The sequence below is a fragment of the Sminthopsis crassicaudata genome, chromosome 3, assembly GCF_048593235.1.
Source record: "Sminthopsis crassicaudata isolate SCR6 chromosome 3, ASM4859323v1, whole genome shotgun sequence".
Lineage (NCBI taxonomy): Eukaryota > Metazoa > Chordata > Mammalia > Dasyuromorphia > Dasyuridae > Sminthopsis > Sminthopsis crassicaudata.
The window spans coordinates 593,782,748-593,796,737 of record NC_133619.1 but is presented as its reverse complement, the minus strand read 5'-3'; the positions used below and the strand labels follow the sequence as shown (position 1 = coordinate 593,796,737).

General features: G+C 47.7%; 2 protein-coding genes across 5 annotated transcripts in view; one reads left to right on the top strand and one right to left on the bottom strand.

Moving 5' to 3' along the window:
• The window catches only part of RIMS3 (regulating synaptic membrane exocytosis 3), a 28,230-nt gene extending 21,551 nt beyond the window's left edge, over positions 1-6,679 (top strand). For all 4 annotated transcript variants that reach the window (XM_074305315.1, XM_074305314.1, XM_074305316.1 and 1 more), the window contains one exon: positions 1,144-6,679. In XM_074305315.1, the coding sequence (XP_074161416.1) occupies positions 1,144-1,356 (213 nt within the window). In that variant the 3' untranslated portion in view covers positions 1,357-6,679. The remainder of the gene's footprint in view (positions 1-1,143) is intronic.
• A 3,564-nt stretch (positions 6,680-10,243) lies between these two features.
• The window catches only part of SMAP2 (small ArfGAP2), a 52,669-nt gene continuing 48,922 nt past the window's right edge, over positions 10,244-13,990 (bottom strand). Inside the window, exon 10 of the mRNA XM_074305263.1 lies at positions 10,244-11,470. Coding sequence (XP_074161364.1) covers positions 11,345-11,470 — 126 coding nt within the window. The 3' untranslated portion in view covers positions 10,244-11,344. The remainder of the gene's footprint in view (positions 11,471-13,990) is intronic.

Here is a 13,990-nt window from a genome sequence, read left to right as displayed (position 1 = left end):
AATCTTATTGTTATTATTTAATATATAATTAATTATAATAAACATATCAATATAATAACAATAAAATATATATATATATAATAATAAATTAACAGTGTCCCAGAGTGGTCTGCATCATACCGGACTGTGAATTTCCCCATCATACATGGGATTTGTCAGAAATACGTAGACTGGAAAATGGACCACTTACAATCCTAAGCCTCCTCCTTATACTCCCCATGTGTGACTTTTCAGTTTCTTTATCTGCAAAATGAGAATATAGAGGGGGGGTTCCTAAACTTTTTTATACTATTAGACCCCTTAGTTCTTTGATGAAGCCTATGAATCTCTTTTTAGGATCATCTTTTTTAAATACCAAAATAAAAGTGGTACTAAAGTAGCCATTACATTAAAATATAATTACAAAAAAAAAAATTAAAAACCAAGTTAAGAACAAAATGCTCTCCAAGGTCCTTCCCAGACCTGAATCCTATAGTTCTATACCCATCAACCAATTCATAAATACCTACTATGTGCAGGGTGTTGAGTTTAAAGGAAGCATAAAGCCATCACTCTCACTCTCTCCCGAAGCCATCAAAGTCCAAAGGAAGATAAATATCAGGATGAGTGGTGATGGGCCAAGATGCAGAAAGTGGGGCAGGATAGAGATTTTTAAAAAGGAAAGGAGCTGGGACAAAGTTGTAAAGGAAGGCTGGATGCATATCTGAGAAGGAGACTGAGAAGGGGCATTCACAGAGACAGTAAAGTGGCACAAACTCAGAAGGGAGAGTCTCCAGGACAGAATGGGAAAGGGCAGGTCTGAGAAGCCTCCAGAGTGGACAATTGAGGTCAGCGGTAACTTTGGAGAGAGCAGTGTTCAGTGAACGCTAAGGGTGGAAGCCAGATGGTAAAGGGCTCAGAAGCATGGATGAGAACAGAGACTGTAGGTGACCGATATGGATGACCCTTGTGAAGAGACAGGAAGAAGGAAAGAGATGGGATATAAGCTAGAAGGGATAGTTGGGTCTATCTGGGAAGGCTTTTTGAGAATTGGGGAGACCCGGGCATATTTACAAGCATTCAGGAAAGGAACCAGAGTATTTCCAATGAAAAAAAGACAGAGACAGATGGACTCTCAACTCCTTTTTCCTTTTCTCCTTGCAGGTGATTGTCTGGGGAGACTATGGGCGCATGGACCACAAGTGTTTCATGGGAATGGCCCAGATTGTGCTAGAAGAGCTGGACTTGAGCAACGTGGTCACTGGCTGGTACAAACTCTTCCCCACATCTTCTGTGGCCGACTCTACCTTGGGGGCCCTCACTCGGCGTCTCTCCCAATCTTCCCTTGAGAGCTCTACCAGCCCCTCGTGCTCCTAGGAAGACGGGGACCTGGACCGCAGGAAGGGGAGGTCGGCGATGGCGGGCCAGGGTGTGTGTATGTGGGGAGGGATGTGGGTTGGCCTCCTCACCCTCACCCAGGTCGTTCACTGTATATAGCATCTCGCCATCTCTTCCTAGAATAACTTCCTCATGCTCTACTGGCCTACAGATTTTGCTGGGCCATCTCAGCAGACAGGAGCAAACTCGTGTGTGTGTGGTGTGTGTGTGTGTGTGTGTGTGTATGTACATTTATGGGTATCTATGTGTGTGGACACAATCCATGTACATGTATATATGTGTACATGTTTCAGTATACCTATATGTATATGTGTCTGTTTTTACATTTCTATGTATTGCACATGTATCCAGTCCAAGTACATATATGTGGGTATATGTCCAGAGTTAAAGAGATGGGCCATGTCCTGCATATCCAGACCTGGTGAATGCAATGGTCCATCCCCCTTGTCATCATGTCTCTTGGCTAAGAGCCAGAGTTCTGTTTGTGCTGTCTTTCCCGAGGGTCTCTGAGGAGGGAGACTGTTCTGCCGTCTTATCCATCTGCCTGACTCCACTGTTTGTGATGTGAGCATCCTCAGTTTCCCTTCCACTGTGCTGTTTTCCTACCTGTTTTTCCTTCTAGGAAAAGACCTGACCAAATGAACTCTTTTCAGCACTGTCGGCCCAGCCCTCCCTTCTGGGGAATGTAGCGCTTGATGTAGCCTGCCGCAGGCAGACCTCACCCTTGCTGCAGCCCTGCTGGGGCGTCCTCCCCGACCCACGAGCCTCTGCCCCTTCTTTGAGCATCTTCCCTCAGCACTGGCACCTCATTCAATGCATCTTGTAGCATGTAGCACGTGTACTGGGCAAGGCTCCTGAGGAAAGAAGGGGCCTGGAGCACTATGGAAGCCAAATCTTGAGCCTCTGTGGATGGTCCCAGATCCATCACTCGCCCTCCTTGCATGTGAAACATCCTCTATTCCTGAGTGGCTGCCAGAAGATGCCAAGGGTCTTTCATGGCGTCCCAAAACAGCAAACAAGTCCCACTATGCGCTCTGATCTCCCCTCTCGACTCGGGAGGAGACTGTCTACACAGGGTCTTGGCTGATAGCCAGAAAACAGCTTCTCCAAGAATGGCTTTAAGCCCATCAGAAGAGTGATGTCCAGCTGCCCACTTTGAACTGCAGCTCAGAAGGACATGGCCAGTCCCCCTGTGGTCTTGGAGGGGGATCATTCCTGAAGAAAACCCTTTACCTCTTGTGGGTGACTCAGGTGACTGCTGACATCAGAATCTGGGTTTGGAGGTGTTTCCACCAAAGATCAAGCAAAGCCCAAGGGGGGGCCCCATCTACTCAGTTCTCTGGCACTAAGGCCCTCCTATCTTGTGCCTGACTGTCTCCAGCACTTGCGCCTCTTGTCTCTGAGGATCTCCTCAGAGAAGGGGGTCCTTGACCCTTCTCCCAGGAGTGAAGCAACTCAGTTCTCACCCTGGACCTTTAGGACTACCAAGACCACCAATTCTTTAGCTAGCAATATGTGTTATTCCCCAAGTCCTTGTCTCTTTTGACCCCTGCTACTCCCTAATGGATTCTGGCCAGAGCTTGTCCAGGAGGATGTTCATGTGTCCAAGGAGAGATGCAAGCTAACTCTGAGCAAAGCATCTAGCCTTCTGTGGAGAACAAAGCTGTGCTTGAATCATAGGGCCTTAGAAAAGCCCTTGCACTCTTGGAGCCATCCAAGCCACAGGCGCCTTGCTCATTTACCTGGGGAAGATGGTCCAGAATAAGTGAAGCTCTTGGAACATAGGAACAGCCCCCCCCAATCCCCAACTGTCCTGCGTCTTATAAGGTCACTACTGGGTGGTGGTCTGCCTCAGGCTCCAGTCTCTGGAATGTTTTCTCACTCAGCTGAAGAGTCCTTGCAAAGTTTTCTTTGGGCTGGAGGCTAAGCATTTACCTGATTGAAAGAATATAAGGCAGATCCAGGGTGGTGGTTTGAACATTGATACTGGGCTCCAGGAGCAACAGGAACAGGTCACCTTCTTTGTGGTCTGTAGCTTTGAAGCTTTGTTCCAAGGAATCCCCCTTTCATGGCTCAGGAAGACAAGGAAGGTCTGTGTTCTTCAACAGGTGAAGGGGAAATGGAGTTAATTAAGTATGGTGTTTGAGAGCAGCTAGGGGAAGGGTTCTGGCTGTTTGCTTTGGGCCAAACTTTTCCCAAAGCAGAGCAAAAGGCCATCAGAGGCTCCAGTGGTAGCCTTCTAGGGGGGGGGGGGACTTAGGCTCAAGAATCACAAGGAACAATTGATGTCTATAACACTTGAACTCTGATGTCCTGATAGTGGAAGTGTGTGTGTGGGTGTGTGTGTGTGTGTGTGCACGCGCACGTGCGCACTTGGGCACACATATGTGCTGTCAGATGCAGGTGACAAGGGCAAAGAAAAGGAATGTTTCAGACAATCCTGGAGCTTTGCCAGCTAGACTGAAGAATGGGAGCCCCCAGTAAGGACAAAACCATACGTACCCTCTTTTCTTCCCAGCTGAATAGGATGAGCTCTCCTCCTCTCTCCTGAGGGCTGGAGAAGGGGCTGGGATGGTGCTTTTTTGTCCCATGTCAAAGACAGCTCGAGGGAGGTCTTGTGACAAGTAGTTAATGTCCTTACTCTGGTCACTAATAGATGGTGCAACAAAGGGATGTCTTTTTCTCCGAAAAGCACAGTTTGTTCCAAGTTCTCAGGATCCTTTTTGGATTCTCCCAAGGCCCTTTGGTCAATTTGGGGGGATATAGTCACAGCCTGCAGTCACCTAGGGCCAATCGGGTGGTGATGCTGGTTGATGACCTTGGTGGTCTTTGGGTGCAGCCGGCACAGTCATTAGAGTGGGTCCCCTTCAGGAGGTACTGCCTGGGATCAGTGCCAACCTGGGGTGGATAAGGGGAGGCCCACATTTGAGGAAAGATGCTGACTATCAGAAATCCAAAAGGAGAGTGAACAGGATAAAGGGGGGTACAAAATGATATCCATTAGAGGACCGACAAAAGGAACTGGAGTAATTTGGTTTGAAGAAGATTGGGGGGACAGAGGGAAGGAGGAATTGGGTCCGTATCCTGCTAGACCTCAGCAGCACTAGGACCAGGAGGCAGGTTTCCATGGGAGAGGGAGAGAGATTATGGCCAAATCTTCTTGGCTTTAAAGTCAGCTCCTTTAACCATGGCTGTGCCTCTGCTGCCTGAAAGGCGATAAGTCAGAATGGCTTCACATGGCGTGGGCTCCCCATGGGGGTGGGTCAGTGGAAGCCGTAGGATCTATACCTGGAAAGGACCTTAGAGATCATCTCAAATGAAGCCTGGGTCACAGAAAGAATCTCTGGATCGGGACGACTTCTGAGGTTCCCTCCAGCTGGGTGGGAGCTGGGGGTCGGGGAGTGGGCAGTGCGCAGGAAGTGTGTGATCACACCCAGAGCTGAGACTTCTAGGACAGTGTGGTCACGGGCTAGGGCCCTCCTGAAGCCTAATGTGTTCACATTCAGAGCCGTTATTCCCAAGTGCTGGCCTTGGGTGGGCCCAGAAGGGCGCCTCTGAGGAGGGGTCGGCCAGGACGCCAGGTCCCTGCTCCACAGCCACCTGAAATCAGGCCCTTGCCTGGCCGTGTCAGTTTTTCATTTCTTAGTGCCTGGATTAAAAACCCCATGGGAGGTGGCTCTATCTTCCCATAAACCAGTCCTCTGTTTTAAGGGCAACAACCCTTTTTTCTTGGAAACCCATTCATATTAAGCACCTGTGCAGTGTAACTTGTTTTCTCAAGTGTGTGTGGGCACTTGAGGTCATTCTGCGCCTTCGTGTACCTGTGTGTACACCTGTGCAGATTGTCTGAGGAGGCAAACAGGTGTTGCTTGTGGATGTTTGTAGCATCAACGCGGGGGTTCTAAACGTTGTAGCAGACACCAGTCAGGGAGGCCGCCTTGCGGGCTGTCCCATCTGGGAGGGGCCCAGACACTCGGCTGGTTGGCTGCAGCCTGGGGCGGACCCCAAAGTTTTTCCCCTTGTAGTAGTCTGAAGGAAGCAGGCAAAGTCGCCTCTTGCCTCCGCTCTCTTTTCCTGGTAATTTGCCCGGGGTTGTGAGCCATGAGCTGGTCGGCCACATGTCATCACTGCAAGAAGAGGGAGCTGGTGCCAGGGTCTCTGCACGGCCCGGCCTGGTCTAGACTCCTGTTCCTTTGTCCGGCCACAGCCCAGGAGCGGAAGGAGCGGGAGCCCCTTTAGGAAGGGGCACTGGGTAGCTGTGAGATCCCACACACTTAGGGCGAGCTGAGCTTCTTACAAAGGGGGTGGGCAGCGTGTTGGCAGCATCCTCCCATAACAATGCAAGGCCCTGCTGGGATCCCCGGCTTACACGTATGTTTTTGTTGGGTTGGAGGGGGTACTTTACAAATGTCGGATGGCTCTGGAAATGACTTCGGAAGAAGCAGCAAACACTGAGGAAAAGCAGGGGTCCCTTGAAGGAAATCTACAAAAGCAGCCCGGCCGGAAAAGATGGGCAGCTTCTCCTTGGAACTCTGGTTGAGACCATTTCCACGGCCCTGTCCTCCCCTCCCCCTCCATTTCAGCATGGAGAACAGGCATGCCGCTCATGTCCTGGGGAGTGCGGGCATTTCTCAGGAGCGAGGCCTGGGGCCCGGCCCCGAGAGGAAGCGCTCGCCCCGGACCGCTGGGCCGGCCGGGCTGGACTCGCTGCTCCAGGGAAGCTCCACAAGCGGCTCTGGGCCGGCGGACGAAGCGTCTGGGAGGCGGCGCGCTTCCCAGCGGAGTCCTCGGGAACGAGACGGAGCAGCAGCGCGCAGAAGCTGTGAGCCCGCCGTGCGGCCTGGGCGTCGTCCGGCTGGGCCCCTCCGCCTCGCGCCTCACGGCCGGCCGGCCCTCTCCCGCCAGGCTCTGCGGGTCAGGATACCTCACCTTTTTACAAGCAAAGATGGCGGCGCGGCCTGGCCCAGGCTGTTATACCGTGTCCGTCCTCCCGTCTGTGTCTCGCAGCCGGGGAGGGAAGGCCCAACATCCCCGAGGATTCCCAGTGGACCGGGCCGGAAGGAAGTGTCCCCAGCGCCGCGCTCACATCTCCTTCCGGAGCTTGTCTTCCTGGGCCCGTGTGGAAGGAGACACTGCTCTGAGGCGCCTCCCGATGTTCCCCGGTGTGAGAAGACACGGGACGTCCATCTTGGTCGGCCTCTCTGTTGCTCTCCGCGAAGCCCGTCCCTTCCCCTTCGTTTCTGTATGTTTCCATTTCAAAAAGAATGGAAAAAAGCAAAAAAAATATATAATTTTCTGCAAAGAATCACGTGCTGCATCCGAAAGCTCGTCTGTGATCTGTAATGACTCCTCCCGTCCCGCAGCGGGCTCTTTCCGAGGCCTGGACGCCCACCGAAAGGCCCGGGCCCCGCTGGGGAACGTTGCTCTGTCAGAGAGACGCCAAGTCTCCGCGCGATGCCAAAGAGAGCGCCGCGGCTCCCTCGGAGAGAGCCGCTCTCGAGTCGCCCGTGCCTCGTGACTGGGAGCACTTTGATGCCGGTGGCCTTGTTCTCCTAAAAGGGCTCAATCTTAATGTGTAGCAAAGAAAAACCCGCCCCCTCTCCCCTCCCCCCCGTCCCTCCTCTCCCCTCTCCTCCCTTCACACTCATGGACGTCAGGGAAACCCCCAGAGACCCCCAAGTGGTGGAGGAGGCCCCGCCCCTCAGACGCGCCTCGGAGCCACTCAGCTTCCGGCCGCGTGGGGATCGAAAGTCTCCCCGGCAGGGGGCGCTGATGGCGGGGGAGGGGGAGGGGGGGAGAAGACTCCCAAAGAAAGGAGAGCTGGTCCCTCGGGAGCTGTCCACGGAGGGAGGGGTGCTGAGCAGGGCGGTCACGAGCCGGAGAGCGGAGGAAAGGCGTTGGGGCGCCCAGAACCCCGCGCTGGGTCCTCCCGCTACCTCGGGGTGTGGGGGACTTATGTCCGCCGTTGCCCCTTTCCGGGCGTCAGTCTGTCTGCCACTCAGGGCGGGGATGGAGACTTAGCCCGTCCAGTGAAGACTAGAACATCTCCAGGGCCCTCCAGTCAGAACAAAGGTGGGGGGGATAACAGATAAAGGGTGTCTCCCAGTCCTGCTGAAACAGTCTCCAGGCGCTGTGTGCTAATCTTCTCCCTGCCCCGTATAACGTTGTGCTGGAGGTCTCCGCGAGACCCCTTCGCGAAAATGCTGAATCCATCTTGGGCGCGCGGGAGGGGAGAAGAGGGCTCGGCCCTTGCCAATCAGCTCAACAAAAGTTGTGTTTTTCTATTCCTTTCTTTTTGTAGTTAAAATCGTTTCTCCTCTGCCAAGATCCTCTCTTCCCCAGCCCCACCGGGTTTTCCGAACCAGGGGGAATGTTCCCCAGCGTATGTGAATAGTATCACACTAGTGAGATTTCCTTTTTAAGATCTATGATTTCACCCTCTCCACCGATGTCTTTAGCCCCTTTATGACTTAGTGATTTCATGGGTTGAATTCTTATTTATTTGTTTCGGCTGCAGCATCACCTTGTGGTCTAAAGATGAATCTTTAGAATATATCCAGGCTTTAGATTTCACCAGATCTCACGGTTGAGGATACCTGGTGAGAAGGCAATTGTTCAGCAACTTAGAATCTTAGAACTCTCTATGGGAAGGGGAGCATCACTGAGAGGTTTACCGAGTTAGCTAATTATGTGTCAGACTAGTACTAGAAACCCGGATTTTCCTGGTTCTGGTTGGCTGGTCCTTTAACCCACTAAGCTATACTGCCTGTCCAGTATATCATGAATAAAAAGTACATTAATTTTCATAATCATTCTCTGAGGATTCCATATGGAATGAGTGCCCCCTTCCACTGACAATCTTTCAATGACTTAGAGTCAGTGGCTGAAAAGAAACACAGCCTCCGATGAACCTGGTAAACTTCTCTAGACCTGGTCGTGAATTGTTCTCCAATGACAGATACACTGAATTGAAACTACCAATGCACATGGCAATATTTTGATGTGAAAATGGGCTCAATTGCCTCCATTTTGTTCCCCAATTTCCCTAAATCAGTTTTATGTCAGGAGTATCCCAGATGCTCAGAAAAGTACTCCCCGTTGTCTCAATCTTATTTCAAGTTCCCATGGGTTCTTATGGCTGGAAAAAAAAAATTGGGAAGCTGCTTTCAAAAAGTGAAATTCAATTTGGCTTGCAAAAAGCAAGAGTTCCAATAACCAATTCTAGAAAATCAGTATGGAGGAGGAGTTAAAACTTAAAAAAAAAATAAAATAACCCAAAGCTGAGGAGGGACTTATGTGAATTTACCAAGTATACTAAGATAAAAAAGCAAAAGACATTTTAGGCTGTGGTCTGTAATGTATCCTGTGTGTGTGTGTGTGTGTGAGGGGATGGGGAGATCTTGTGAACATGCATATTTTTGTGGTTCTGTGCAGCAGGCTGAGAGCCGGGAAGGGGTGCATGCTCTTTTGTACGATATTCTTGCCAATTTCCCCAAGGAGAAAATTCTTTTTACGGCTTCTCCCTGCATGTACAGTATTTGGGCAGCAAGTATGGATGATTAAAGTCAAATCTGAAAAGAGGTTTGTTGGATGCCTCCTTTGAATGATCTGTAGATCCCACAGCTGTAGATGAGTTAGAGCCATTCCAAAGCTCCACTTGAGAGGCAGGAAGGTGTAAGCAAGAGAGCACTAGAGGGTGCTGCTACGTCTCCTCCTGGACATGTTGTCACCGTAAGCCTCAGAGCCAGTTCCTATGAAAGAACATATTGGACTGGAAAATTTCCAAGGTCCTTTCCAGCTCTGACATATTCTCACTTTAGAGATGAGAAAATAAATCTCAGACGGACGCAGGTAGAAAAAGCAGAGTTAGGATTAAACACCAAAACACAAGTGCAGTTCTCTTTCCAAGATAGTGCTTCATCTCATGATGGCCATATGGAGAATGCTTACTATCTTTGTGACCCCAGGTTAAGTCATTTGACTCCTAAATATGGGTGTCTATCTGTAAAATGAGGAAGTTGGCCTTCAAGCTTAAAATAAATGAAGGTACGACCCTTTTTCTGAAGCCCCAGATGTCTCCTCCTCTAGTCTTCCTGCTACAGCACTTCTGGAGGAATGATGCCGTTGGGGACTTCATTCGTGGCTGCCATCCTTCTGGCCCCTCGCCTTCCCACTGGCAGATTTTCCCCTCTATTTGATATTTTACAAAGCCCTCTGTGAGAAGCCTGTAGATAGTCATCCTACTTGACACATTAAGTCATGATGTTACCTAGGGCTCAGAGATGCTATTTATCCAGAGACAGATACAACTGCTGGGTAGATTTTTGGACTCCCAGTCTGGCCCTCAAAATATTGAGAGCAAAGGCCATGATTGAGTCTTTTAGCCCCACCCATTCCCTGATTTCAGGGCTGGTCCAAGATTGCTCCCTCCTGGTGCTTTGAGAAAAGTCCTGGTGCCCCCTAGTGGCCCTGGGAAGCCTGGTTTTGAGAGAGGGCTACTCCAAATTCAGGCCACTTGACTGTTCTGCAGCTTTAATGTGCAGCAACTAGTTCTGGCCTATGTTCCAATTCCTCCTAAGGCTGGTAGTCATTAGAGATACTTCTGAATTTGACTTTCAATATACAGAGTGAGGGGCTCTTCTACCTTATTATGTCGAGATAATAGCCTTTCTACTTATGGTCCTGATCCTTAGTAACTGTTATGCCAAATATCTAAAGGCACTGGACACTAGGAAAGCAAAGTGATTTCCAGAGCTCCTCCTTTAGGCCCAGCCATGATTTCAAGGCTGCTCACTACCCCTAGAAAGCCAGGTATCCAAAGGTGGTCCAGAGAGACCTAAAAATACATACAGTCAAACACACAGCATCTCACTGCAATATTTATTAAGGAATTTACATATACACAGGAGAAATTAAACTGAAAATTTTGGTTCACGCAAATGAAATCTTTTAAGCAAAATTTTTTTGTTTTGATTTTCTAGTGAAGTGAATGGTGATTGACAGGAAAGCTGCCTGGGGGGTCTCGACCTCATGCACAGTGTACACTATGCAAGAAACAGAGGTGCCAGGGCTACCCCAGAACAGAGAGGACTGCAGGGCAGGGAGAGGAAGGGAGGGAGGTATTGATTAAGATAGCAGATAACACATTTTTAAAACTGTAAGAAAAAAAACTGGCAAATAGCTCTTTGCTGCAGATAAATTAACTCTGTTAGTTTGTTAATCTAAAATGTTTTTTTTTAAACTATCAACCCCCCCCCACCCCTCCAGTTTGGATGGGAAAATAATAAAAAGCCATTCATAAGAAGGGCAAGCTTCCCATTCTCACCATATGTGCATGCAGCCTGTTCTACAGGCAGCAGAGCCTCATGGTGACTTGGGTTCCAATGACAAGGACTAAAGCCCCAAAGGGCTGCTTGGAACAGAGCAGAATGACCCTGGCTCTCCCTCCCTCAGAAGGCCTCTAGCTCACCTTGAGCCTGGTAAGCCCCTTAACAAAGACCCATGATTGAAGTTTGATTACAATTCCCTTTCCTACCCAGCACTCCTCAACCCCCTCCCTCCCCAAAAAAGCAAAAACAAAGACTTTATGGGTAAATACGGAGGGGCTCCTAACCCTCTCTCCTGGTATCCTCTTTCAGAGGCTATGGGGGCAGATGCCTCCCCTCCGTAAGGAAAAGGGTTCTGGGGGTGTGCAATCCCATGGTGCTAAGAGTGGGCTCTGCTGTCCCTTTGAGGAGGACTGCGCACCAAGACGGAGGGTCTTGTGGGGCACTGACAGCAGAAAGCAAATCCCAGGTATGGGGGGCAGGGCAGGGTAAGGGAAGTGAACAGGCTGTAGGAGAGGTCAAACCCTGTATGTCTCTTAGAATAACTTCCAAACAAAACAGGAAGAGGTAGAGAGGAAAGCAGGGAGAAGGGAGAAGAGGGAGGTTTGGGGAAAAGTGGTAACAATGCAGGTACTCCGCTTTTATTTCCACATCTGAGTACTGAGCGTCTGATTGGCTGCCTGGCCATTCCCACCGCCCATCGACTGTCCGTAGCTCATCATGCCATTGGTGCCGTAGAAGTTCATTCCGGCCATCTGCTGGGTCATCTGGAAGGGAGAAAGAATGTTTTCAAGCCCTGATGTTAAGGACCAAGAGTGACCAATTCATGAAAAAAAGAGGCACCTGGCTTTATGCTAAGGGAATCTGCTGCTTGGGATAGGTCTACAGGAGAAAGTTTAAGCTAGTGGACCAGCCCAAGATCTTGGGGTCAAGGTCTCCCACACATCAGCTACACAGCTGTTTTTTAAGACTGCTTAGCCTCTTTGAAATTCTGGTTCCTACTCTGGAATGGAGTAAGTCTAACAAAGACTGGTAAAAAAAAATGCTTACAGGCTTGCAAATCTAATAAGGACTTTAAACAAAAAAAAGAGGCATGGAAATAACTGCCTTTGTATATCTACCAAGAGAACAAGAATAATCACAGTAGAGAAACCCTGAAATTCACAAAGAACAACATCCAATAAATTACTGGATTCCAGTATTGAGACACAAATTTGCAAAGTTCAGGGTAACAAGAAGTAGAGATCAGCGCTGTACATTTCAATGTTGTATGAAGATGTATTCTGATGGAAGTGGATATCTTCAACATAAAGAAGATCCAACTCACTTCCAGCTGATCAATGATGGACAGAAACAACTACACCCAGAGAAGGAACACTGGGAAGTGAATGTAAATTGTTAGCACTATGTCTATCTACCCAGGTTACTTATATCTTCGGAATCCAATACTTAACGTGCAACAAGAAAACTGGATTTACACACATATATTATATCTAGGTTATACTGTAACACATGTAAAATGTATGAGATTGCCTGTCATCTAGGGGAGGGAGTAAAGGGAGGGAGGGGATAATTTGGAAAAATGAATACAAGGGATAATGTTATATAAAAAAATTACTCATGCATATATAATGTCAAAAAATTTATAAATAAAATTTTAAAAAGAAAAAAAAGTAGAGATCAGAAAACGGCAAATTTAACTTCACAGGATATCACTAACATTAGCATGGGGCTCATGTAGATATATGATGCTATTCAAGAGACTAGCAAAAAAAAAAAAAAAAAAAAAGGTGGGTAGAAGAGTAGAAGTTAAGGAAATCCAGTTAAGAAAAGGTGAGACGACAACAAAATTATACAATGATCAATTCTCAGGGACTTGACTCTATTCAACAATGAGATGATTCAGAGCAATTTCAATGATCTTCAAAGAGAGCCATCTACATCCAGAGAGAGAGGACTGTGGGAACTGAGTTTGGTTCACAACATACTCTGTTTTCTTATTTTCTTTCTAGTTTGATTTGATTTTTCTTGTGCAGCATGATAATTGTATATATATGTATGCATATATTGGATTTAACATATACTTCTACCATGTTTAACATATATTGGACAACTTGCCATCTACAGAAGAGGGGGGAAATTGGAACACGAGGTTAAAGTTGAATAATCCATGCACATGTTTTGAAAAATACAAAGCTTTAATAAAGAAAAAAAAAATCCAATAAATACATAATATGAAATTCACAGAACTGCAAAGGAAATCCATTTAAAAGAAAAAGAAAAGATAGGAAATATGTTAAGAGATGATCAACATAGTTATATGATCATGAAAACACCTGAGTAAAAAAAAAAAAAAAAAACATGGAGAGTTTGGGAAAAATAACAAGCTTAGCACAAAGGCTTAAGTATAGCCGTTTGGGAAATTTTGATTATCCAGGCATCTGCTGGAGAGCTCTCTCTTCCAAAGGCAGAGCAGATTAATAATATCCTGAATTGCTTTAATATTTTCCTGCCCCAAACAGACCTACGGAACCAACAAAGACAACTCTTATTCCAGGTCTGATTTTCAATAACAAGATCCTGGGATGGAAAAAATGGAAACACTGGAAATGAGCAAATCAACTTAGAACTTGTGAGAGGAAATCCAGAAGAATCTGGAATTAATTCTAGATTTTGGAACAGCAAAGTCCTTCAAAAATACACAAGAGAAAATTAACCAGGCAGAAGATTCTTTGAGTAAATTCTGGAGAAGTCAGGAATACCAAGCAAAAGAGTATTACTGCTTAAGACAGCAACCCATTTGAGGACAAGACAGGGAATCCCAAAAAAAAAGAAACTGTTGCTTTAAAAGCCCAAAGAAGGCTACTGGCTTTCACCAGGGAACAGAAAGTATACAAGAAGGAAGCATAAGAGAACCAAACCAGACAGAAGGAAAAGGCTGAACTCAGATATTTAGACAAAAAGTTTATAGAATCATCAGGACCTTCTAGCACAAAGTCCATGATCAAAAAACAGCCAATAGTAGAGTCAGGATTAAAATCCAAGTACTCTAAGTCCACTGTTCACTAGATCTTTGGCTGTCCAGCCCTTGCCCTCCAGCAGAAAGAGGCAGGAAATTATAAAAGGAAACACCACACACACACACACACACACACACACACACACACACACACACACACACACACACACACACACACCTCCCCCCACCCCTTGCCCTCCAGCAGAAAGAGGCAGGAAATTATAAAAGGAAACACACACACACACACACACACACACACACACACACA